This window comes from Manis javanica, chromosome 12 (assembly GCF_040802235.1).
Source record: "Manis javanica isolate MJ-LG chromosome 12, MJ_LKY, whole genome shotgun sequence".
Classification (NCBI taxonomy): Eukaryota; Metazoa; Chordata; class Mammalia; order Pholidota; family Manidae; genus Manis; species Manis javanica.
In genome coordinates, this window is record NC_133167.1 from 55,434,695 (window position 1) to 55,454,372 (window position 19,678).

General features: G+C 36.2%; 1 protein-coding gene across 48 annotated transcripts in view; it reads left to right on the plus strand.

Annotated features, from left to right (window-relative positions):
* The window catches only part of TTN (titin), a 262,742-nt gene that overhangs the window by 144,246 nt on the left and 98,818 nt on the right, over positions 1-19,678 (plus strand). For 47 of the 48 annotated variants that reach the window (XM_073218602.1, XM_073218603.1, XM_073218612.1 and 44 more), the window contains 27 exons: positions 926-1,009; positions 1,245-1,325; positions 1,825-1,899; positions 2,310-2,435; positions 3,764-3,832; positions 5,920-6,000; positions 6,903-6,977; positions 7,588-7,674; positions 8,127-8,189; positions 8,528-8,617; positions 10,294-10,344; positions 10,940-11,341; positions 11,514-11,792; positions 12,040-12,315; positions 12,454-12,593; positions 12,930-13,056; positions 13,157-13,420; positions 14,333-14,599; positions 14,742-15,005; positions 15,094-15,233; positions 15,392-15,518; positions 15,647-15,913; positions 16,033-16,299; positions 17,134-17,400; positions 17,490-17,629; positions 18,055-18,181; positions 18,963-19,105. In XM_073218602.1, the coding sequence (XP_073074703.1) occupies positions 926-1,009; positions 1,245-1,325; positions 1,825-1,899; positions 2,310-2,435; positions 3,764-3,832; positions 5,920-6,000; positions 6,903-6,977; positions 7,588-7,674; positions 8,127-8,189; positions 8,528-8,617; positions 10,294-10,344; positions 10,940-11,341; positions 11,514-11,792; positions 12,040-12,315; positions 12,454-12,593; positions 12,930-13,056; positions 13,157-13,420; positions 14,333-14,599; positions 14,742-15,005; positions 15,094-15,233; positions 15,392-15,518; positions 15,647-15,913; positions 16,033-16,299; positions 17,134-17,400; positions 17,490-17,629; positions 18,055-18,181; positions 18,963-19,105 (4,379 nt within the window). The remainder of the gene's footprint in view (positions 1-925; positions 1,010-1,244; positions 1,326-1,824; positions 1,900-2,309; positions 2,436-3,763; positions 3,833-5,919; positions 6,001-6,902; positions 6,978-7,587; positions 7,675-8,126; positions 8,190-8,527; positions 8,618-10,293; positions 10,345-10,939; positions 11,342-11,513; positions 11,793-12,039; positions 12,316-12,453; positions 12,594-12,929; positions 13,057-13,156; positions 13,421-14,332; positions 14,600-14,741; positions 15,006-15,093; positions 15,234-15,391; positions 15,519-15,646; positions 15,914-16,032; positions 16,300-17,133; positions 17,401-17,489; positions 17,630-18,054; positions 18,182-18,962; positions 19,106-19,678) is intronic. The other variant, XM_073218615.1, reaches the window with a different exon arrangement.

The window sequence follows — 19,678 nt, forward strand, 5'->3', positions numbered from 1 at the left end:
AGGAAGATTATATCAGAAGGCACAGAGGTAGAAGAGTCTTAGAAGTTGGACTGTGTAATTCAAATAAATGTGTGTAATTTGAGTATGGATTGGCTGTGGGTATCTTGAAAGAAAAGACTGGATGTAAAGACGAGGGTCATATTTTGGAGTTCTCTGAACGCTGGTGTCAGGTGTGTACTTATTCCACAGGCAGTAGGAAGTTTCAGAGGTTTTGACGCAGGTGTACAAATTACGGAGTTAGGCTTCAGAAAGATAACTGGCAGCAGGACAAGCTATTGGAACACAGAGATAATAGGAAAGAGCCACTAGAGTTATTTAAGATTATTAAGGGTTGGACGAGATCAGTGGTGATAGAAATTGAAAAGGAAATTGGATTTGAGAGAGATGGGAGCTGAACTGGTTTGTGTGACTCTATCAAAGCAACTAGGGAAAGAGAGGAGCCCAGGATGATGGTAAGGGTTGAAACTAGACAGCCATGGCAGTGGCTCCTGGGGCCCCTGAACTGATACTAGAAAGATCAGGAATACATTTTTCACCCTTAAGTGTGGAAGTTGGGAATGTTCACCTGGAGCTTAGGAAAGAGATCAGGGTTAGAGATTAGATCTAGAAGTCATCAACATGGAAATAGAGTTGAAAATGCAGGAGTAATTATTCAAACAATGTAGAGCCAATTTTTAAAAGCATCAAAGTTAGACCAGCGGAGACACTGACAGTTCAGCGTACACAGAGGAAGAGAAGCAAATGAAGAAGACTGAGAAAACTCATTTATAAAATTAGAATGTCCAAAAAGGTGTCATGCCCCCAAAGTCATTTTCCCCAGGAAGTCTTGTAAGAAGTTCTTGCCCTTGTATTCTTTGCCTGCTCTTTGCAGAATCTTGCACATCCTCTAAATTCTCAATAGTAAACCAAATCAATATCTTTAAAGTGCCTGAAGCACCCAAGGAAATTGTCCCAGAAGAGAAAGTATCTGTTCCTGTTCCTGAAGAGCCAGAAGCTCCACCTGTGCAAGGTACACGGCTGCTTTATTAATCTTGTGAAGACGACAAACATCTTCTCCATCTTGCTTTGGTTGTGGAGGGGTCTTTTGTATTTCTGTTGTCTGTCTTATGCAGTAAAGTTATAAATATTTGGGGGTCATCTGGAGAATATGGTGTTAGTGTATAACTAAGTTGATATGTTGCAATTTAGCAGTTATGGTATTCCATTCTGAATACAGTCTAAAATAAAATACTGTATTTTTTAAGTTGAAGAGTCTCCTGAGGAAGTAATATATGAAGAAAAGGCCTCCATAACCATTGATAGAAAAGTGACTCCCCCTGTTGAAGGTATATATATCTATATAAACAAGATCGCTTTAATCTTTTGAACACTCTTGTTAGAAATACACAAGTATTAATAGGGTGACATTCCTTCTTGAAATTTCATGCAAACCATTCCAGCACATGTTTGGCTGCTTTATTTTTCAAATAATTTCAAAATATACTTCTTTTGAAGTAGAATCTTTGAGTATTCTGAATGGTAATTATAAATTCCAAAAGATACAGTTGACTGAGACAAATCTGGAATAATTGCATTGGATACTCAAATGAGAACCCAATATCAAATTTTCAGTCATCTCATTTGCCATCAACATGCATGGAATAACACATTTAATAGAAAGTTCAAGTACGAAAGAAATCTGACTTCTTTTTCTATACTGAAATTGTATGAATTGTGCATTTTTGTCTTTGTGACTATAATCTTTGCATCTATGGGATATCGTTATGAGTGTTTGTGAAGATCTTTGCGTTACAATCTTACATCCATTGTCAACCTTCTTTAAAGAACGTGAAATTGGAAAGTATATTGAGCCTGAAGAACCTGAACCTGAACCACAGCCAGAAGAAATACCAGTACAAGGTATTCAATTGATTGGACTTAAATATTCATCATCATGTTCTTCTTCTTGATATGTCTGTGTTTTATGTCCTTCTACAAGTGTAGAGGTCTCTTTGCATCTGTATGTAAGGTACTCTGTTTTAAATGTTTATCTCATTCTCATGTGTCCATGTAATTTGTACTATTTATCTCAGGTCAGTGTGGCTCACTTGGAGGCTTCTTTTGTTGTATTCATTAGTGCCTTTGCTGTATTTCTCATCATCTCTTTAAATGTTGGTATTTTTATGTTTTATATGGAATGCTAATATTATGTATCCAAAAAAGCAAACTTTACTTCAGATATATATATTTCAATTCCTACTGAATATGCTATATATCCGCATACTAAATAACATTTATAGATACTAATGCTCCTGAAATACTCTTTCAAGAACCTGAACCTAAACCTGAACCTGAGAAGAAGGTTCCTGAGAAACCAAAACTCAAACCAAAGCCCCCAGCTGCTCCTCCTGCTCCGCCTAAGGAAGATGTGAAGGAGAAAATGTTCCAACTTAAAGGTATAAAATGCCGCCTCCAAAGTTTTATTAATCTGCTTCAAACTTCTATCCAGTCATCTAAAATGGGGCTTCTGAGAATTGTATTACTTTTAAAAATGTGTACTTCAGACATGACCAAGCTGTGGGACTTGCAGAGAGACTTGCGCTTTATGCCACCCGGATGCCTTGTCGGGGTCTGCCTCTGACCTCAGATGTCAGAAAATGCTTTGTTGTTAGTTGCTTCCTGGGCATCTGATGGATGCAGGGGCTGTCCAGCTAACTTTCTTAAGTGGCGTGGGGAGAAAGGAGTTTCTGATTTTGATCTGATTACTATGCATACATTTGGGATCTTATGCATGTGGAATGTGTAGAAAAACTTTACAAGATATTTTAATGTTGAAGTAACAAATTTATACAAAAGCTAAAACCTTGTTCTTAAAGAATTCATGTGTCTTTAAATATACTATCAGTAAAATATTTATGACAGCCAATATGCGCTCATATACCAGGAAAGCAAAGCATGTGAATGACCTGTCACTGCTCCGCTACTGTTTTTTTCTTTTGCAACTTAATAAAAGCCCAGCTGTGTTCTTTGATGGTCTCAGTGTAGCCAGAAAGAGTGGTTAGGAATATATTCGATATTACCATCTCTTCCCATTGTTAAACTTCCTTCCCTTCATTCTTTAGGCATTTAGATTTTTCTTTGTATTGATGCAATATTACTTAATTTCTTAAATAAGACCTTTAAAAGATTAAATAACCTGGCAAAACATAATACTATTTTTGTGTTAATAAAATGTTCTCTTATATGTAGTGTCATGAGATTTCTCAATCTAAATTAACCTAGGTATAATCTTAGTTGAGCACTTTCCCATACACATGTGCAAAGCCAGAATCTTCCAGACTTTGCTTCTCATGACTCTTGCCCCTCTACAACCCTCCTCCTGACTGGTAGGGGGAACTTCTGGCATTTTAAGTCAGACATTAAAAAAAAGTGAGTACTTCTTAAAAAGCTACCCATGTGTTGATATATAATCCATGAAGAAACACAAATACTCTTCCCTTAATTTAAAATTTATGTGCAAAGGAAAATTTCTTCCTCCTGCAGTGACCAAAATCGTCTTCCTTCTCAACCAAACCTGAACTTACTACTTAACTTCAGAGTAAAACTGCAGTGTTTTCATGGTTTGAGTGCTTCTAGTATGTTCTTTGGAGGCTGTCCTTGGCTGTTATTAATGCTTTTTGAGTATAAGCAAAGCTTGGTTTTGATTTTCAGAGCAAGTATTTAATAATTTGCTTCATATTAGTCAAATATACAAATAATAAAAGCAACATCATATTCTTTAAAGCTGTTCCAAAGAAGAAAGTTCCTGAAAAACCTGAGGTTCCAGAAAAAGTGGAGCTTAAACCTCTGAAAGGTATTTCTTAATCTGGGAAATGCATTCATATGCATTATCCCTTCATCTGACTCCTTGCTCTTCCTGCCTTCTAGAATGTTATTATTCTTCCTTTTTTTCTTTTAATCATCATAGTAGTCTCATTCATTTCTTGTACTTTTGTAGCTTCTATGGTCCTGGCTCATGAGTGTTGCTTCCTTTGTTTTCCATCAATTTCATTCATTCGTGGATAGATACTGTTTATCTTTGTCTCATCTACATATGTCTTCTTGCATTTTCCTAAACTTAAAAATATCAAATATTACTAGTTAACTGAAATTCGTATCAGGGCATATCTTAAATGCTGAGAGCTAGTAATAGAAAGCTTTGGAATTTCACCTGAACAACAGTATCTTAGCCAGTGTTATAAGCACTAAAAATAAGTCTTGTCCTCCTTCTATACTATTAAGACGATTTACAGGGATTTCCTCGTGGCTTTCCTGACAACCACAAATGGGTCCTAGAAGTCTAGAAAACATCTATTAAATATAAAATTATTGATTTTTCTAGTAAATATAATGGGTAGCAGTGTTCCATTTAAGTACCCAGCACATCCAGACTCCAAAATTGAATCTGTTCTTGATTCATTCTGAATTTTGAAAAAATTACCCATCTAATTATGCATTTCCTGATTTGTGAAATGGAGGTTACAGTGAAATGTTACAATGGATGTTAACTACAATGGATGTTAACTACACTCACACATTAAAATGACATGTCATGAAGAATGACTTTTAAAAGAATAAGTACATTCTGCACCAGAGTCTCAAATGTCAATAAGAGCTTTAAAATAAAATAGTAATATGGAAAAACAAATGCAAAGATATATTTTTCACTATGTCCATTTATAAGGATATTATGCCATCTCAACTTACATTAGATGCATGGTCATCTCTGCAGGTTTGAGCAATGAAAATAGTTACACATTAAGAATATTGGTGACTCTAAAATAGTATTAAAGGCAACAGAATTTATCATGGATTAAACTATTTCATGTTTAACTGAAATTTTACTTAAAATACTTAACAGAATAAAACATTTAAAATGAAATATTTACATATTTGCCTTTTCTATGTTAAAATGTTTGCAGTAATAGGCAAGGTTATCTTTACCACATAAAAAAATTTAGTGAGTTGCAAATGTCTTGTTTAAAGCAATAAATGAGAAATTTTATGGAAATATCTAAGAAATTCATAGGAGTGAACAAATATAATGTTAACTGATACAAGTAAATAATGTTTTAAATTAGATTTTAATTGACATCAATACAGAGGTGAAGTGGTTCAATAATCAACACCAAGTGTTTCTTTTTTTTTTTACACTCAAATCCATGAGGTAGTCATGGAATTTTGTTCTATATAATAACATTATCCACTGTGCTCGATACCTCCCTGAAGATGCAAGAGGGAATTAATTTAGAATTCCTTGGGTCCCTTTTAGAATAAATTTAAGAAAATTTTCTTATTCCTTAAAAATAAGCTCCAGCACCAGCTTTCAAATTAATAGTTCTATAATTTTAGATTGGTATTATTTCAAAAAGTAGACCATCAGAAAGGATACTTCTCTTCTGTTAAAAAAAAAATGAGATATAGTCCTTTCCCATGTCAGATAAGCCAGATCTGGTGACTCTCTTCTTTCATCAGTGGAGAAGATTGAATAATGACACTAATACCTGCCAATATCCTTTTAATGTAACTAATGGTCTGGGAGATACCAATGTAATTTGAACAATCTATAATTATAGACTGGGCCAAAGACACTGCCAAGAACTCTGTATTTGATGAAAGATTCATAAAGCCAGTATAGAATAACATATTCTATACTCATTTAAGGTGAATATATTTACCTGCAGTTAATGTAATTGAATTTCATCCCAAGGTTATGTTAGAGGTTTGCAGAGGAAATACCTGGAAGTATATTATTTACTTTTAAATTTTGTGATCACTTATGGTGCGACACAAATTATTATTTATGCACTGTGGCTTGCTGATTTTGAAAGAGACATTGTTCATGTTGAAGTTTATTTTTTATATGAATTCATTCAAAATTTGAAATCATATTCTTTTAAGTGCTTGGAGGTGAAAAGAAAGTTCGCAAATTACTTCCTGAGCCTAAACCTCAACCAAAGGAAGAAGTTGTTCTCAAAAGCGGTATAGTATTTTTCAACCACTGTATCAGCTTTAAATATACAAACAGCTGACTTGAAAGCTTACAAAATGTTTCTGTCCCTTGGTTTTCTTTTAATTAAATTACATGCTTACCAAAATTCACTTGTAGTTGCTTTGAAAATTGAGAAGGCTCTCATTTCTATATCTTTTTTAAAAGAAGACGGACATTTTGTGAGCATTCACAGTATTTTGAAGTTTACATTAATTGACGTGACTAAATTGATAATACTCTAAACTAATAACAATGACCTTAGATGTCATTTTCATAATTAAATTATGTAGTAAAATACACTAAACCTATTAAATACTCTATCAAACCATGGAAGCCTAAATTCAGTATTGTTTTAAAGTGTGACACAAGATGACCACAACTAATAAATAACATTTTTAAAAACTGAACATTTCTTTCTACTAATAAAATATTTAAAAACTAGAAGCAAGATAATCAGTGAAGAATCATATTCTAACACTGTCTTTACATAGAATTACTGATACCAAGGCTATATTTCTTTGGATATCTCACCTAAGTAAATTTTATACTTACTTAAATACCCCTTTTCTCATTAAGTCATAATATTGGATTATGATTAGAATTTGTTGTTATTCAAATTATTTATTTTGTGTTTGGTCATTTCTGCCACAAATCTGTCTCTGAACAGACTATCTACATGGCTATTAAGTGATTCTGAGTGCTATTCTAATTAATGTAACAACTTTGGACTTTTTTTAAAAAAAACAAGCATTTCTAGTGTAAATGCTAATTTCCCAATGCACAAGGTTGCATGCCTTTCATTTTCCTTGCTTTGTATGTTATTTGCATCTGTCAAGCTTATTCAACATCATCATTTGTCTTGGTTTACAAATAAACCTTTTTGTCTTTTAAGTTCTAAGAAAGAAACCTGAAGAAGAAGAACCTAAAGTAGAACCTAAAAAAGTAGAAAAAATTAAAAAACCTGCAGGTAGGAATCTCAGTAACAATTTGTGAAATTATCTTTTAACGAAATGGACATTTAACAAAAGGTTTATCTTGTAAACATAAAAGAGTTAAATATAAACATAGCTTCATATTCCATCTGTGACATTGTCTGTGTTTTCCATTGTCTGCTTTCTGTTTCAGTATCTTTATACTTCCCTGCACTTCATTAGTGTTATTACTTTGCCACTTAAGTTCTTACAGTAGAAATGATTGTGAGATAATCAAATTGGCTGCAAAATAACTTCACGGGAGGATGAGGCAATGCTTCACAAAATTTGGGGACTTTTAAGTGGGTTGATTTTTATCTTTAGCCTATTCTCAAAGGGGGTGTTTATTGGGAACTATTATGGAATTCATTTCGAATGGGAATGCTAGTGGGGTTGGGAGGCAAGTGGATGGAATAAGAGAAAGTAAAATGAATTGAGGCAGAGTCAAGAAGGGAAACTAGAAATTAATTGATAGAATATAAAGATTTTTAAAAAGCCATTAATAGAGCTTTTGAAAAATAGTTTGATCTGATTATTTCAGATCAGTTGATTCCTAGATATTCACATTTTAAAATAGAAAATAATCTTACTATCTTAAACTACCAGAACCACCTCCAAAAGCTGTTGAAGAGGCTGAAGCACCTCCAGCCACTGTTACAAAAAGAGAAAGGAAAATTCCTGAACCAGTAAAAGGTACAAACTCACTGGCATTTTCTTAGTTGTCTTTAAAAATGCAAATATGCATCATTGAAAATATTGTTACACTGGCTTTAAGATTTGAACACATGGTCTTAATCTGCTAATCTCATAAGGCTTAATTTTTTTTAACCATTTCACTTTCATGTGCAATTGGCTAATGACCACCCATTTGATAAATAAATAAGTTTTAAACACCAGGGGAAAATGTATTAATGGGCAATGAGATGAATAACAACATTAGAACCAATAAAATTTCCCGACTATATTTCCCAAATATTTTATTTAAAATGTAAAATAAACTTAGATCAAATACTTGATTTGGTGACTCTATGTATATAAATTCTAATATCTTCCAAGATATGTTAAGTCTGCCCAATTTCATTTGTCTTTAATATACTGTCAAAAATATACTGTAATAATTTGCTTATTACTGTGAATTATTTTAGTGCCTGAAATTAAGCCACCAATACCTCTCCCTGCACCTGAACCAAAACCAAAGCCTGAACCAGGTAAGCAAGTTTGTCCCCAGTGTCAACAGCACATTCCTTCATGCTTCACAGAAATAATATGCGGTTAATAAGAAAAAGGAAGTAAAAAGTCAGTATGCATCAAATGATCTCTAGTGCCCCAATACACAATTAGATTAAATTATTGTATTTTATTTAACATAATATGAATATACAGAATATATTATATATAGATTATATTATAGTTAGAATATATTGTTCTCTGAAAAACTAGTTATTTGAAGATTTTAAAGTTATATCAGAGAAAGCAGATAGGCCACCAAATGAGGTTTTAGGAAGTGATAAATGGAGACATTAATGCAATGAACATCTCTCTACAGAAGTGAAAATAATCAAACCACCTCCTGTGGAGCCTGCCCCAACCCCCATCCCTGCCCCAGTAACAGTGCCAGTAGTTGGAAAGAAAGCAGGTATTTATTCTGTAGTTTTCTTTTTTGCTTGTTTTTGGTCGCTCAGTAAAAGTATTCATATTTGATTTAAAGTCAAGCCCTCTTTATGTTTAAGCATAGGCCCCATTTCAGTTGCGGGGGTTTATAAGTTCATGACTGAACTTTCTTCATCTGATATCCTTTACCAATCTACTTTCTCACCCGTGGGTGCATAATGTTTTGATTGGAATGTACATTTCTGCAAAGAACCATTTCTCTATATGCTTTGAGATAATATAATGAATATGCTCAAGGAAACGGATGAGACACTTTCTAAGGACATGCCTACAGGAATCCCATGGAGATTCCACGTTCCCATGTACCCTGTAGGAATCATTTCTCATTTTTAAAAAAGACTTCATATTGGATAATGAAAAAGTTCTGGAAATACATAGTGTTGACGGTTGCGTAACACTGTGAAGGTACTTAATGTAACTGAATTGTACACTTAAAAATGGTTAAAATGTTAAATTTTATAATAGGTATATTTCACCACAATAATAAAAAGAGAAAAAGACTGCATAATTCAGCTTTTAAATCTTGTAAGAATTTAGATCAATAAAAATTTTCTTAAATGTACTAATTCAATGGTGTAATTAACTCAGGTACAAATGTAAAGTATTTTTAAGTTTTACGTGAAATAATTAGTCGGTAGTTCATCATAAATGTTAATCTCAAAACCAAAAATGATTTGATGTGCATTGATCACTGATAAATACACATCCTAAATATTTGATCCTTGGCTAGTTACTTAGTCTCTCTAAATTTTAATTTCTTAATCTGTAAAATCAGAATATAATTATATCTGCCATATACTATCAGTGAGGATTAAATATATGTATAACACTTAGTACAGTGCCTGGTATATAGTGAGCCCTATAGAAATATTTGGGTTTTTATTGTGTTTAATGACATGAGACAATATATTATGTTCATTTTTAATAATTTTATTAATATATTTTGTCACTGACATTTATGATTTCTGCATTATTACTCTTCAACTTTAATAATTTCAATGTGATACCTTTTATTTGGAAAACAAATGATAACCACCCCTGAGCTAATTAAGTATGTGTAAAAATAAAGCTGTTGTCACATCCCCAGAGGCTGAATCTAAAAAACTGATTCTACAGTTTATACTGCTCCTTCATTAATAACTGAATTAAACTCTACTTATAGGAACAGTCTTGCTTCCACCTTAGTTCATTGTCTAAATAAGGGAAATCTTCAAAAAAATCCATTCATGTGTAGCAAGCACATAAACACTTTCTTTTTCCTTAGTCTTCCCTGGCTTGGTCTGTCCAACTTATAAAAGAAAGGCTTTTGTTAACAAAACTTACCCTCTTGTTTCACGTCACCAACACACACATAAACACATAAAATGCTTTGCATAGGTGGACGAGAGGATAACTCCTCCTCACAAGGCAAGAGCAAGCCTTCCAAAGATGGGAGAAAAGTAAATGCACCTGCTGAAAATCATTTTTTAATCCTAAATGTGTTGGCAATTTAGCTTGGTTGCATCATTCTCACAATATTCCAGTTTCTCTTTATGCATTACTATTTGTAATAAAGGGCATATGACTCACCCGCATGTTTTACTACTAAGCATAAAAAGTGTCTGGAAATTGTTTAAAGGCTGAGTTTTCTTTTTATTTCAGAAGCCAAAGCACCTAAAGAAGAGGCTGCCAAGCCAAAAGCTCCCATTAAAGGTAAGATTCGTCTACCTATACTCAAATTGTAACCTTTCACCCTAGGAAAGTTTGTATTCAAGAGGGAAAAAATTTCAAAATTTATAAGACTAATTATATTATATTATAACAATATAATTGTGATATAATATATAACAATCTTTAAAATTGGTTTTGCTAAAATTAGTCTGTCTTCTGATATTTCAAGTAATCTACCTCTAATATAATTCAAGTAGATATCATATATGTGTATATACAAATATGTATAAAATCAACTTAACTCCAGCCTATTAAACTCTGTAAGTTCTTAGGTTCATTCCTCATATACATGATATCTATACATGACAGATAAGATAATTAGAGACATTAACTAGATATTTGGGTTTAAAACTTGAGAAAATGAAGAGCATTTATTATTCATAGATTCCTTACGCCATCTCATTTCCCTGAAAGAAGGCAATATAAATTCAATCAACCTTTCAATCGCTAAGTCTTTCATTTTCTGTTCGTGGCTTTAAGTTGCTCTATCACTGCTTTTATCCAGCAGGCAGCCTACTAGGCACTTTCTGACCCTTATAGAAATGTGAAATTAACTTTTCACTTTATTTTGAATTAGCTGTAGCCAAAAAGACTCCTTCACCAATAGAAGCTGAAAGGAAAAAGTTAAGACCAGGAAGTGGTGGAGAGAAACCTCCAGATGAAGCCCCATTCACCTACCAGCTAAAGGCTGTACCACTGAAGTTTGTGACAGAAATGAAAGACATCATCTTGACTGAAGCCGAGTCAGTTGGCTCTTCTGCAATTTTTGAATGTCTAGTCTCCCCTTCCACTGCGATCACAAGTTGGATGAAAGATGGTAGCAACATCCGTGAGAGCCCAAAGCACAGATTCATTGCAGATGGTAAAGACAGAAAGCTGCACATCATGGATGTTCAACTTTCTGATGCTGGCGAATACACCTGTGTTTTACGTTTGGGAAATAAGGAAAAGACCTCCACGGCTAAACTTATTGTAGAAGGTAACTTCCAGTCTTCTGAATATGGTCCATGTTGAACTTTTAACATAATAAACCTCATAGCTACTTGTATTATAATTTTAGACAACATCCTCTTATTTCTAAGTTTTATTTCATTGGAAATATTGTATATATTGGAAAGTTTGCATATTTTTAATACTGAAATTCTCCACAGAACTTCCTGTGCGTTTCGTAAAAACGCTTGAGGAAGAAGTCACAGTGGTCAAAGGACAACCATTGTACTTGAGCTGTGAGTTAAACAAAGAGCGTGATGTGGTCTGGAGGAAGGATGGGAAGATTGTGGTGGAGAAACCTGGCAAAATTGTGCCCGGCATCATTGGCTTGTTGCGGGCCCTGACCATCAATGATGTAGATGACACAGATGCCGGAACATACACAGTTACTGTGGAAAACGCCAACAACCTAGAATGTTCATCCTGCGTAAAAGTAGTAGGTCAGTGCTTTGCTGGGAAATTTTGTTCTGCTTATTATTCTACTAATAAAATGGAAGAGAGAATTTTACTTCCCAGGAATAGAATATCAGCAGTCTTATACCTTTTCAGACGGGGGACTATCAATGTATCATAACAAATTCCTTATGTCCAGTTTTGAGAATTTTTTCCATTTCTGAAATTTACTAAGGAAGTTATTTATTTACTTGCTCAGGTCATAATTATTTTTCTGACTTCATTTTCATACAGAAGTCATTCGAGACTGGCTAGTGAAACCCATACGAGATCAGCACGTGAAACCCAAGGGGACCGCGGTTTTCAGCTGTGACCTAGCAAAGGACACTCCAAACGTTAGGTGGTTCAAAGGATATGATGAAATCCCCCCTGAGCCAAATGACAAAACTGAGATACTAAGAGATGGAAATCATCTGTACCTCAAAATTAAGAATGCTACGCCAGAAGATATTGATGAATATGCAGTGGAAATTGAAGGGAAAAGATACCCTGCAAAGCTGACACTTGGAGGTATAAAAATTATACCTTTTATCCTAAACAATAAGTTCTATGTGTGCATAAGGCAAAATAACACACCAAGAGCCACAAAAACAAAACATTCTTACATTGTTTAAAGCCTGATGGTATTTCATTCCCTGACCAATACAGATCGTGAAGTTGAATTGCTTAAACCAATAGAGGACGTTACCATTTACGAGAAACAAAGTGCAAGCTTTGATACAGAGATCTCAGAGGCAGACATTCCTGGAGAGTGGAAACTGAAGGGAGAACTTCTAAGACCCTCACCTGTGAGTAATTTCCTGTTTTAAATTGGTAGTCATGTAAAATAACTACATTCTTTATTCGAATTTGACATGCAGAATGGTTCAATAATGATAGAGCTACTGCAGGCTTCTAAAGTCTCAAAAGGGGGAAGAAACTTGGTGCACTATTTGTGGACAGTTCAAGAAATTTTTTTAAGATTATGACAATATATTTTTACTTCTTAGGAGTAATTTTAAGTAGTACTATTTCTTAATAATAATAAAAAGTAATTTTTTTAACTAGAGATATCTGTATCTGAAACATTTCTCCTCCAGGGAATTTGACTCATGCAAATGCTAACTAAAGCTATTGCTTTTCAGACTTGTGAAATCAAAGCAGAAGGTGGGAAGCGCTTCTTAACTTTGCACAAAGTCAAACTGGACCAAGCTGGTGAAGTCCTTTATCAAGCACTTAATGCATTTACAACTGCCATTCTGACAGTAAAAGGTATGGGCTTTGAGAACGCACAGAGTGGGCTAACTGCACATCTTGACTTTCATGTGCCTCTACAACCTGAAAAACCTCATTCTTAATGTTTGATTTTCAGAAATCGAACTTGACTTTGCTGTGCCCCTGAAGGATGTCACTGTTCCAGAAAGGCGACAGGCCCGATTTGAATGTGTCCTCACTCGAGAGGCAAATGTTATATGGTCCAAAGGACCTGATATAATCAAGTCATCTGACAAGTTTGATATCATTGCTGATGGAAAGAAGCACATTCTTGTTATCAATGATTCTCATTTTGATGATGAAGGAGTCTATACTGCTGAGGTTGATGGCAAGAAGAGCTCAGCCCGGTTATTTGTTACAGGTAAGATCTATGAGATCTGTCGCAACATCCCACATTTAGGCTTACAAATACATGATTTCAAAGAGAACACCACTGTGCCATTTCCATCCTGTCCACAGGCGGCATTGTGGTTGCTCCTTGTGGCTTTATTATGATTGCAACATGCCCCCCACAATAACCATCAGGAAACTCTGAGAGGCAAGGCTTATTACTTATAAGATGGAAATTACACAGCATGGCTAGGACTACAGATGGATATTGAAGGAAGAGGGAAAAGGAGAGAGGCAGGGGGAGAGAGAGTGCATGCCAGGGAGCGCCAGCTTGGCAGCAAGCTGCCCTGGGCTTCTGCTTTTATTGGGGTCCAGGGTGGGTGCCTAGGGTTTTGTGAGTTCACTTTTTATTGGTGAATTTAAAACATAAAAGCAGGAACTTAAAGCATGGGAAAAGAAAAAAATAAGCAGTCCATCAAATGGAAGTAGTCATCAAATCAACCTAGATCTCTAAAACGAAGGAGCCCAGGATGGGGCGGTAGGTGGTGGGGGAGGGGGTAAGAGTTGGGGTGGTAGGCGGTGGGGGAGGGGGGGAAAGTTGGGCGTTGGGAAGAGCCAAGCCCAGACTGGCTCTTTATCTATGCTTGTGTCTGGCAACGTGTTTATTTGACAAAGCCGTCTTTGAAGTGAATGCTTCAGCAGTCAAAACCTGCTTTAGGCACTTCCATTACAAACACCAAGTTCTAACAGCTCTAAGTGGGTACTCTGTTTTCACATTGCCACCAAAACAACACCCTTAATTTTTGTAACAGAGGATATAGATCCATTTGAAAGCATGAGTTAATGAATGCCATGGATGAGATCCTTTTTATCCAGGCAGATTAGAGTCTAATATTTCTGAGGGTAAACTGTGCTTCTGAGCATATTCATGCTTACACTGCAGGTATAAGGTTGAAGTTCATATCGCCTCTTGAAGATCAAACAGTGAAAGAAGGTGAAACAGCAACTTTTGCTTGTGAACTTTCTCATGACAAAATGCATGTGGTCTGGTTCAAAAATGATACCAAACTCCACACAAGCAGAACTGTACTCTTCTCATCTGAGGGCAAGACTCACAAACTGGAAATGAGAGAAGTGACACTGGATGATATATCCCAGATAAGAGCCCAAGTGAAGGACCTGAGCTCCACAGCCAACCTGAAGGTCCTAGGTAAGTGTGACCAACTGTAACTACATAGCCAGTTCCGGGGCAGTGAGAGCAGGCAGGAATTAAATGTCTTTTGCAGCCTACAGCTCTTTAATAAACTTTAATTTCCACATCCTTCTGATTATTTGCTGGATGTCTTTTCCAGAGGCCGATCCCTATTTCACTGTGAAATTACATGACAAGACTGGAGTAGAGAAGGATGAGATTATTCTGAAGTGTGAAGTCAGCAAAGATGTGCCAGTGAAATGGTTCAAGGATGGCGAAGAGATTGTGCCTTCACCCAAACACTCTATCAAGTCAGATGGTCTGCGCCGTGTCTTAAAAATCAAAAAGGCAGACCTTAAAGATAAAGGCGAATATGTATGTGACTGTGGTACAGACAGGACAAAATCAAATGTCAATGTTGAGGGTGAGTTGCTCAACACTTTAAAATTCACCCTATCTGAATGTGCAGTTTATTTGCTCAGCCATTCTAACAAACCTTTGTGTAATTTCAGCCCGACTAATCAAAGTGGAAAAACCTCTGTATGGAGTAGAAGTGTTTGTTGGTGAAACAGCTCGCTTTGAAATTGAACTTTCTGAACCAGATGTTCATGGCCAGTGGAAGTTAAAAGGAGAGCCTTTGACTGCTTCCCCTGTAAGTCAAGATTATCTGATCACACAGGTGGAGGTTTGCTTGGTCGTTTAGGAAAACAAAAGATACACTTCTGGCCTAAAGTATCTTGATGGGTTACAGGAATAACTAATTATGAAAATAATGCTCTTCTTATTTATTCTACCCCTCACTCCAAACAGGACTGTGAAATTATTGAAGATGGGAAGAAGCATGTTCTGGTCCTTTATAACTGCCAGCTGGGTATGACCGGCGAGGTCTCCTTCCAGGCTGCCAATGCCAAATCTGCAGCCAAACTGAAAGTGAAAGGTATGCTCTCCCTGCCGGCCTCCCTTTCGTTGTTTTCCTTGCAAGGCTCTCTATGAGACCTGAATGGATTAGGGGGCATGAAGGGAAGCATATTCTGGCTTCATCCACATCATCTTTTTTTTTTTCAGAATTGCCACTTATCTTCATCACACCTCTCAGTGATGTTAAAGTCTTTGAGAAAGATGAGGCTAAGTTTGAGTGTGAAGTATCCAGAGAGCCCAAAACATTCCGTTGGCTGAAAGGAACCCAGGAAATCACAAGTGATGAAAAATTTGAACTCATAAAGGATGGCACTAAACATTCAATGGTGATCAAATCAGCTGCTTTTGAAGATGAAGGGAAATACATATTTGAAGCTGAAGATAAACACACAAGTGGCAAACTGATCATTGAAGGTAAATATATCTATCAGATAGGCAGGCCACCTTTAATTTTTTTTTTTTTTTGCTTTCATTTTTATATTTCCTCCTGAAAGGGCAGGACTCAATGAGGTTTGTTTTTTTTTTCTTCCTAGGAATCCGACTCAAATTCCTCACCCCACTCGAGGATGTGACAGCCAAAGAGAAGGAAAGTGCTGTGTTTACTGTGGAGCTGTCCCATGACAACATCCGAGTGAAGTGGTTCAAAAACGACCAGCGCCTGCATACCACCAGGTCCGTCTCAATGCAGGATGAAGGGAAGACTCACTCCATCACATTCAAAGACCTCTCTATTGATGATACCTCTCAAATTAAAGTAGAAGCTATGGGATTAAGCTCAGAAGCTAAACTCACTGTGCTTGGTAGGTGCTTTTTTTCAAATTTTATTTTATTGCATTAAATTCAGCACAAATTTGTGGAGTATCTATTATATAACATGGCCTTCCAAGTATTATGTTACATGAAGGCAGCCCCTGTCCTTAAGAAACTACTACATATGGCATCAGGCTTATTTCTAAATTACTTTTACTCCAAAATATTAGAACTTCCATGTAATGAAGACTTAGACTCACAAAGTAGCCAGTTCAAATCAGAATTGAAACTCTTAATACTTGAGCCCTGTCATGTTAAAAACAGGAATAGAAATATTTCCTGTCTCCTCACTTTATCAAAATTATTTACAAAACAGTGTTTTTCAAGTTTCTGATAAGAAAGGAAACAAAATTTACATAAATGAACCTCATTTTGTTTCTTGGCTCCTTAATAGCAAGCAGAGCACATACGGAGTCTGACATATATGGCAACTATTAGAGACAAACTTCACTGATATAAGAAAAACTATTAATGTGAACCTGAAAGCTTAAGGGTAAATTAGACATAATAGATTTGCAAAGAAATTAGAAAGCTGAATAATGAAGGAACACATATTTGAAACTAAATTTCATAGTGCCCTTCAAACTACTGCTAATAAAGTACTTCAAAATATGATATAGATGAACTCGATCTTGATAAGTCCCATGCATTGATTCCCTTTCTAAAATGTAGAGAACTTTTGAACATCAACATGTAAATAAGTGAAAACTTGGTACAACTTAAAAATATACCCAGAACTCTGTGAGCTGCTTCTTAAACTTTCCAGGATATGGTTATTTTCCTAGGTGGCTAATGAAATTTTTTCACTTATACTTTACTTGCAGAGGGAGATCCGTACTTTACAGGAAAGCTTAAAGATTACACTGCCGTGGAAAAAGATGAAGTGATTCTGCAGTGTGAAATTAGCAAAGCAGATGCACCAGTAAAATGGTTTAAGGATGGGAAGGAAATAGAGCCATCTAAAAATGCTATCATTAAGGAGGATGGCAAGAAGCGCATGCTAATCTTAAAGAAAGCCTTGAAATCAGATATCGGTCAGTACACCTGTGACTGTGGAACAGATAAGACCTCAGGAAAGCTTGACATTGAAGGTAAGGACATTTCCATGAGTTGCACTCTTGAAGCCATTGGGATTATTTCTGCTAGAGCCCAGTGACATGCTGACTCTTCACTTTTCTAGATCGGGAAATTAAACTGGTGCGACCCCTCCACAGTGTGGAAGTGATAGAGACTGAGACAGCCCGCTTTGAAACTGAAATCTCTGAAGATGATATCCATGCAACCTGGAAACTCAAGGGAGAGCCACTACTCCAAACACCAGTGAGGCTATTTCTGAGCTTGTCAGCGCCTAGAGCTGTGTGAAATGGAAAAGAACCGGTGAAAAGTCAGGGTGCATGCAGGGCATTGAAAACATGATGTCAGGGTGTCTATCAGAACTTGAACCAGAGAGAGGAGGATCTACGAATGGGCTTGGACAGGCGCGCTTGCCTTATTTGTGATCCAGCATTGTGGATAAAGTTGTAGATATTGTCTGATGTTGCTAGTTGGTTCAGAACTATACAGCTAAAACAAACATTGCCTTCATGATAGTACTTGTAAGCTTTATGTCACAAACAAGAGCTCAAAATTTTATAAAGTCTGCTTACCAGTTATTTGTAACATTCCTTTAATAAGATTTTATATCATCAGAAAAAAATTACCAGGAAGATTATTTCCTATGAAACCTTTTCTGTCTTTTGATACAGGAGTGTGAGATCAAAGAGGAGGGCAAAATGCACTTCCTTGTTTTACACAACTGCCGCCTGGACCAGACCGGTGGGGTGAATTTCCGAGCTGCCAATGTTAAATCTAGTGCCCACCTCCGAGTAAAACGTGAGTATTATGTGTCTCTGCAGAAACTAAGTACATATTTTTGCAGTAAATGAATGAGTGAAATCAGTTGGTATTGTTTCACTACTTAGAAAACATTATTACAGTATAGAAACTCTTTCTTGTATTTGCTTTTGTGACATCCTTATGCACACATGGTTCAAATCCTAAAGTTTTGGAAATGTCATTGACCTTGCTTGCCATTTGAACAAAAGAAAGTTAAGCAAGTCAGATATCCCAACTTTGTAATCCTTTCATCCTCAGGAGATATACACACAGTAAGAATTAGGCTCCAAAGTCTTAAAGGCTCCATTCCTCAAGTAGCTGTATAACTGTAGCACTATAAAAAAAAACTTTGCTGGGTAGGCATTTCAGACTCAAGAAGGGAGGTCAGACAAACATTTTTGGAGAGCACAAAGTGTCTGGTGGATATGGGCAGGCTGTGTGATTAAAGGGCCCTTGTTCTCTCCCAATCAGAGTCTTAGTTATTTTGGAAGTCACATATCTTATGTAGCAAGAGGAACTTGGCACCTGGCAGAGAGAGAGGTGAAGCACAAATTTCTCTCTGACCTTGTATACCAGAACCAAAAGGCCCCTGCAGATATCCACACTCAGGCCACCACCTCGCTCCCTTTCTCAGCACCACGGGGCTGTGCTCACAGGGGAGCTACAGTCATAGCCAGTCCCGTGGCTCTTTCCTCCTTGAAAAAAGCAACTGTGGAGATTTTGTAATTTTGGAAATACAAAATGAGTAATCCAAAGCTGTTTCCTTCCTCTCGCAAAGCACGAGTAATTGGTCTTCTGAGACCTCTGAAGGATGTCACAGTGACTGCAGGGGAAACAGCCACCTTCGACTGCGAGCTCTCTTACGAGGATATCCCAGTGGAATGGTATCTCAAAGGGAAGAAACTAGAGCCCAGCGATAAGGTAAAAGCAGGCGAGCGGCTGCCTTGTCTTGCTCTTCCTTTTTCCCTCAGGTTCTTCCATCTTCACTTGTACATTCCTTGTTCTTTGCTCCTTCTATGTCCCCTTCTCCCCCTTCCCTTCTCTTTCCTACTCTAGACTGGTTTCTGCTGAAATTTTAAAGTTAATTCTTCAAGGTTTTATTGGGTTTAACCTGATGATATTTTTATTGAAATGGAAATAAAAATTTAAAGTACGATCCATGTTTTAGTTTTTTTAAAGAAAAGCAGACACTCATTAGCTATCAATGATTGTCTACTTAGCTGGAAGACAGGAAGGATCAAAAAGCCTTCTGAATTGGATGCACCGTAACATACTGCACCTTGAGTTTTAAGGACTCATTCTCTCTGTGCTATCTAGTGTTCTGCATATAAGGGGATTGAAAGGACAGGATGAAATTCCATTTGAGGCAGTTGATCAAGTAGTTGAGATAACTTCTGGGTAGATTTGCTCTTCAAGCATTTCTCCCAAGCTATTTTTAATCCTCAAGTGCTTTGAGATGTGCAAATTCTGGAATGCAAGAGGACTCTTTAAATA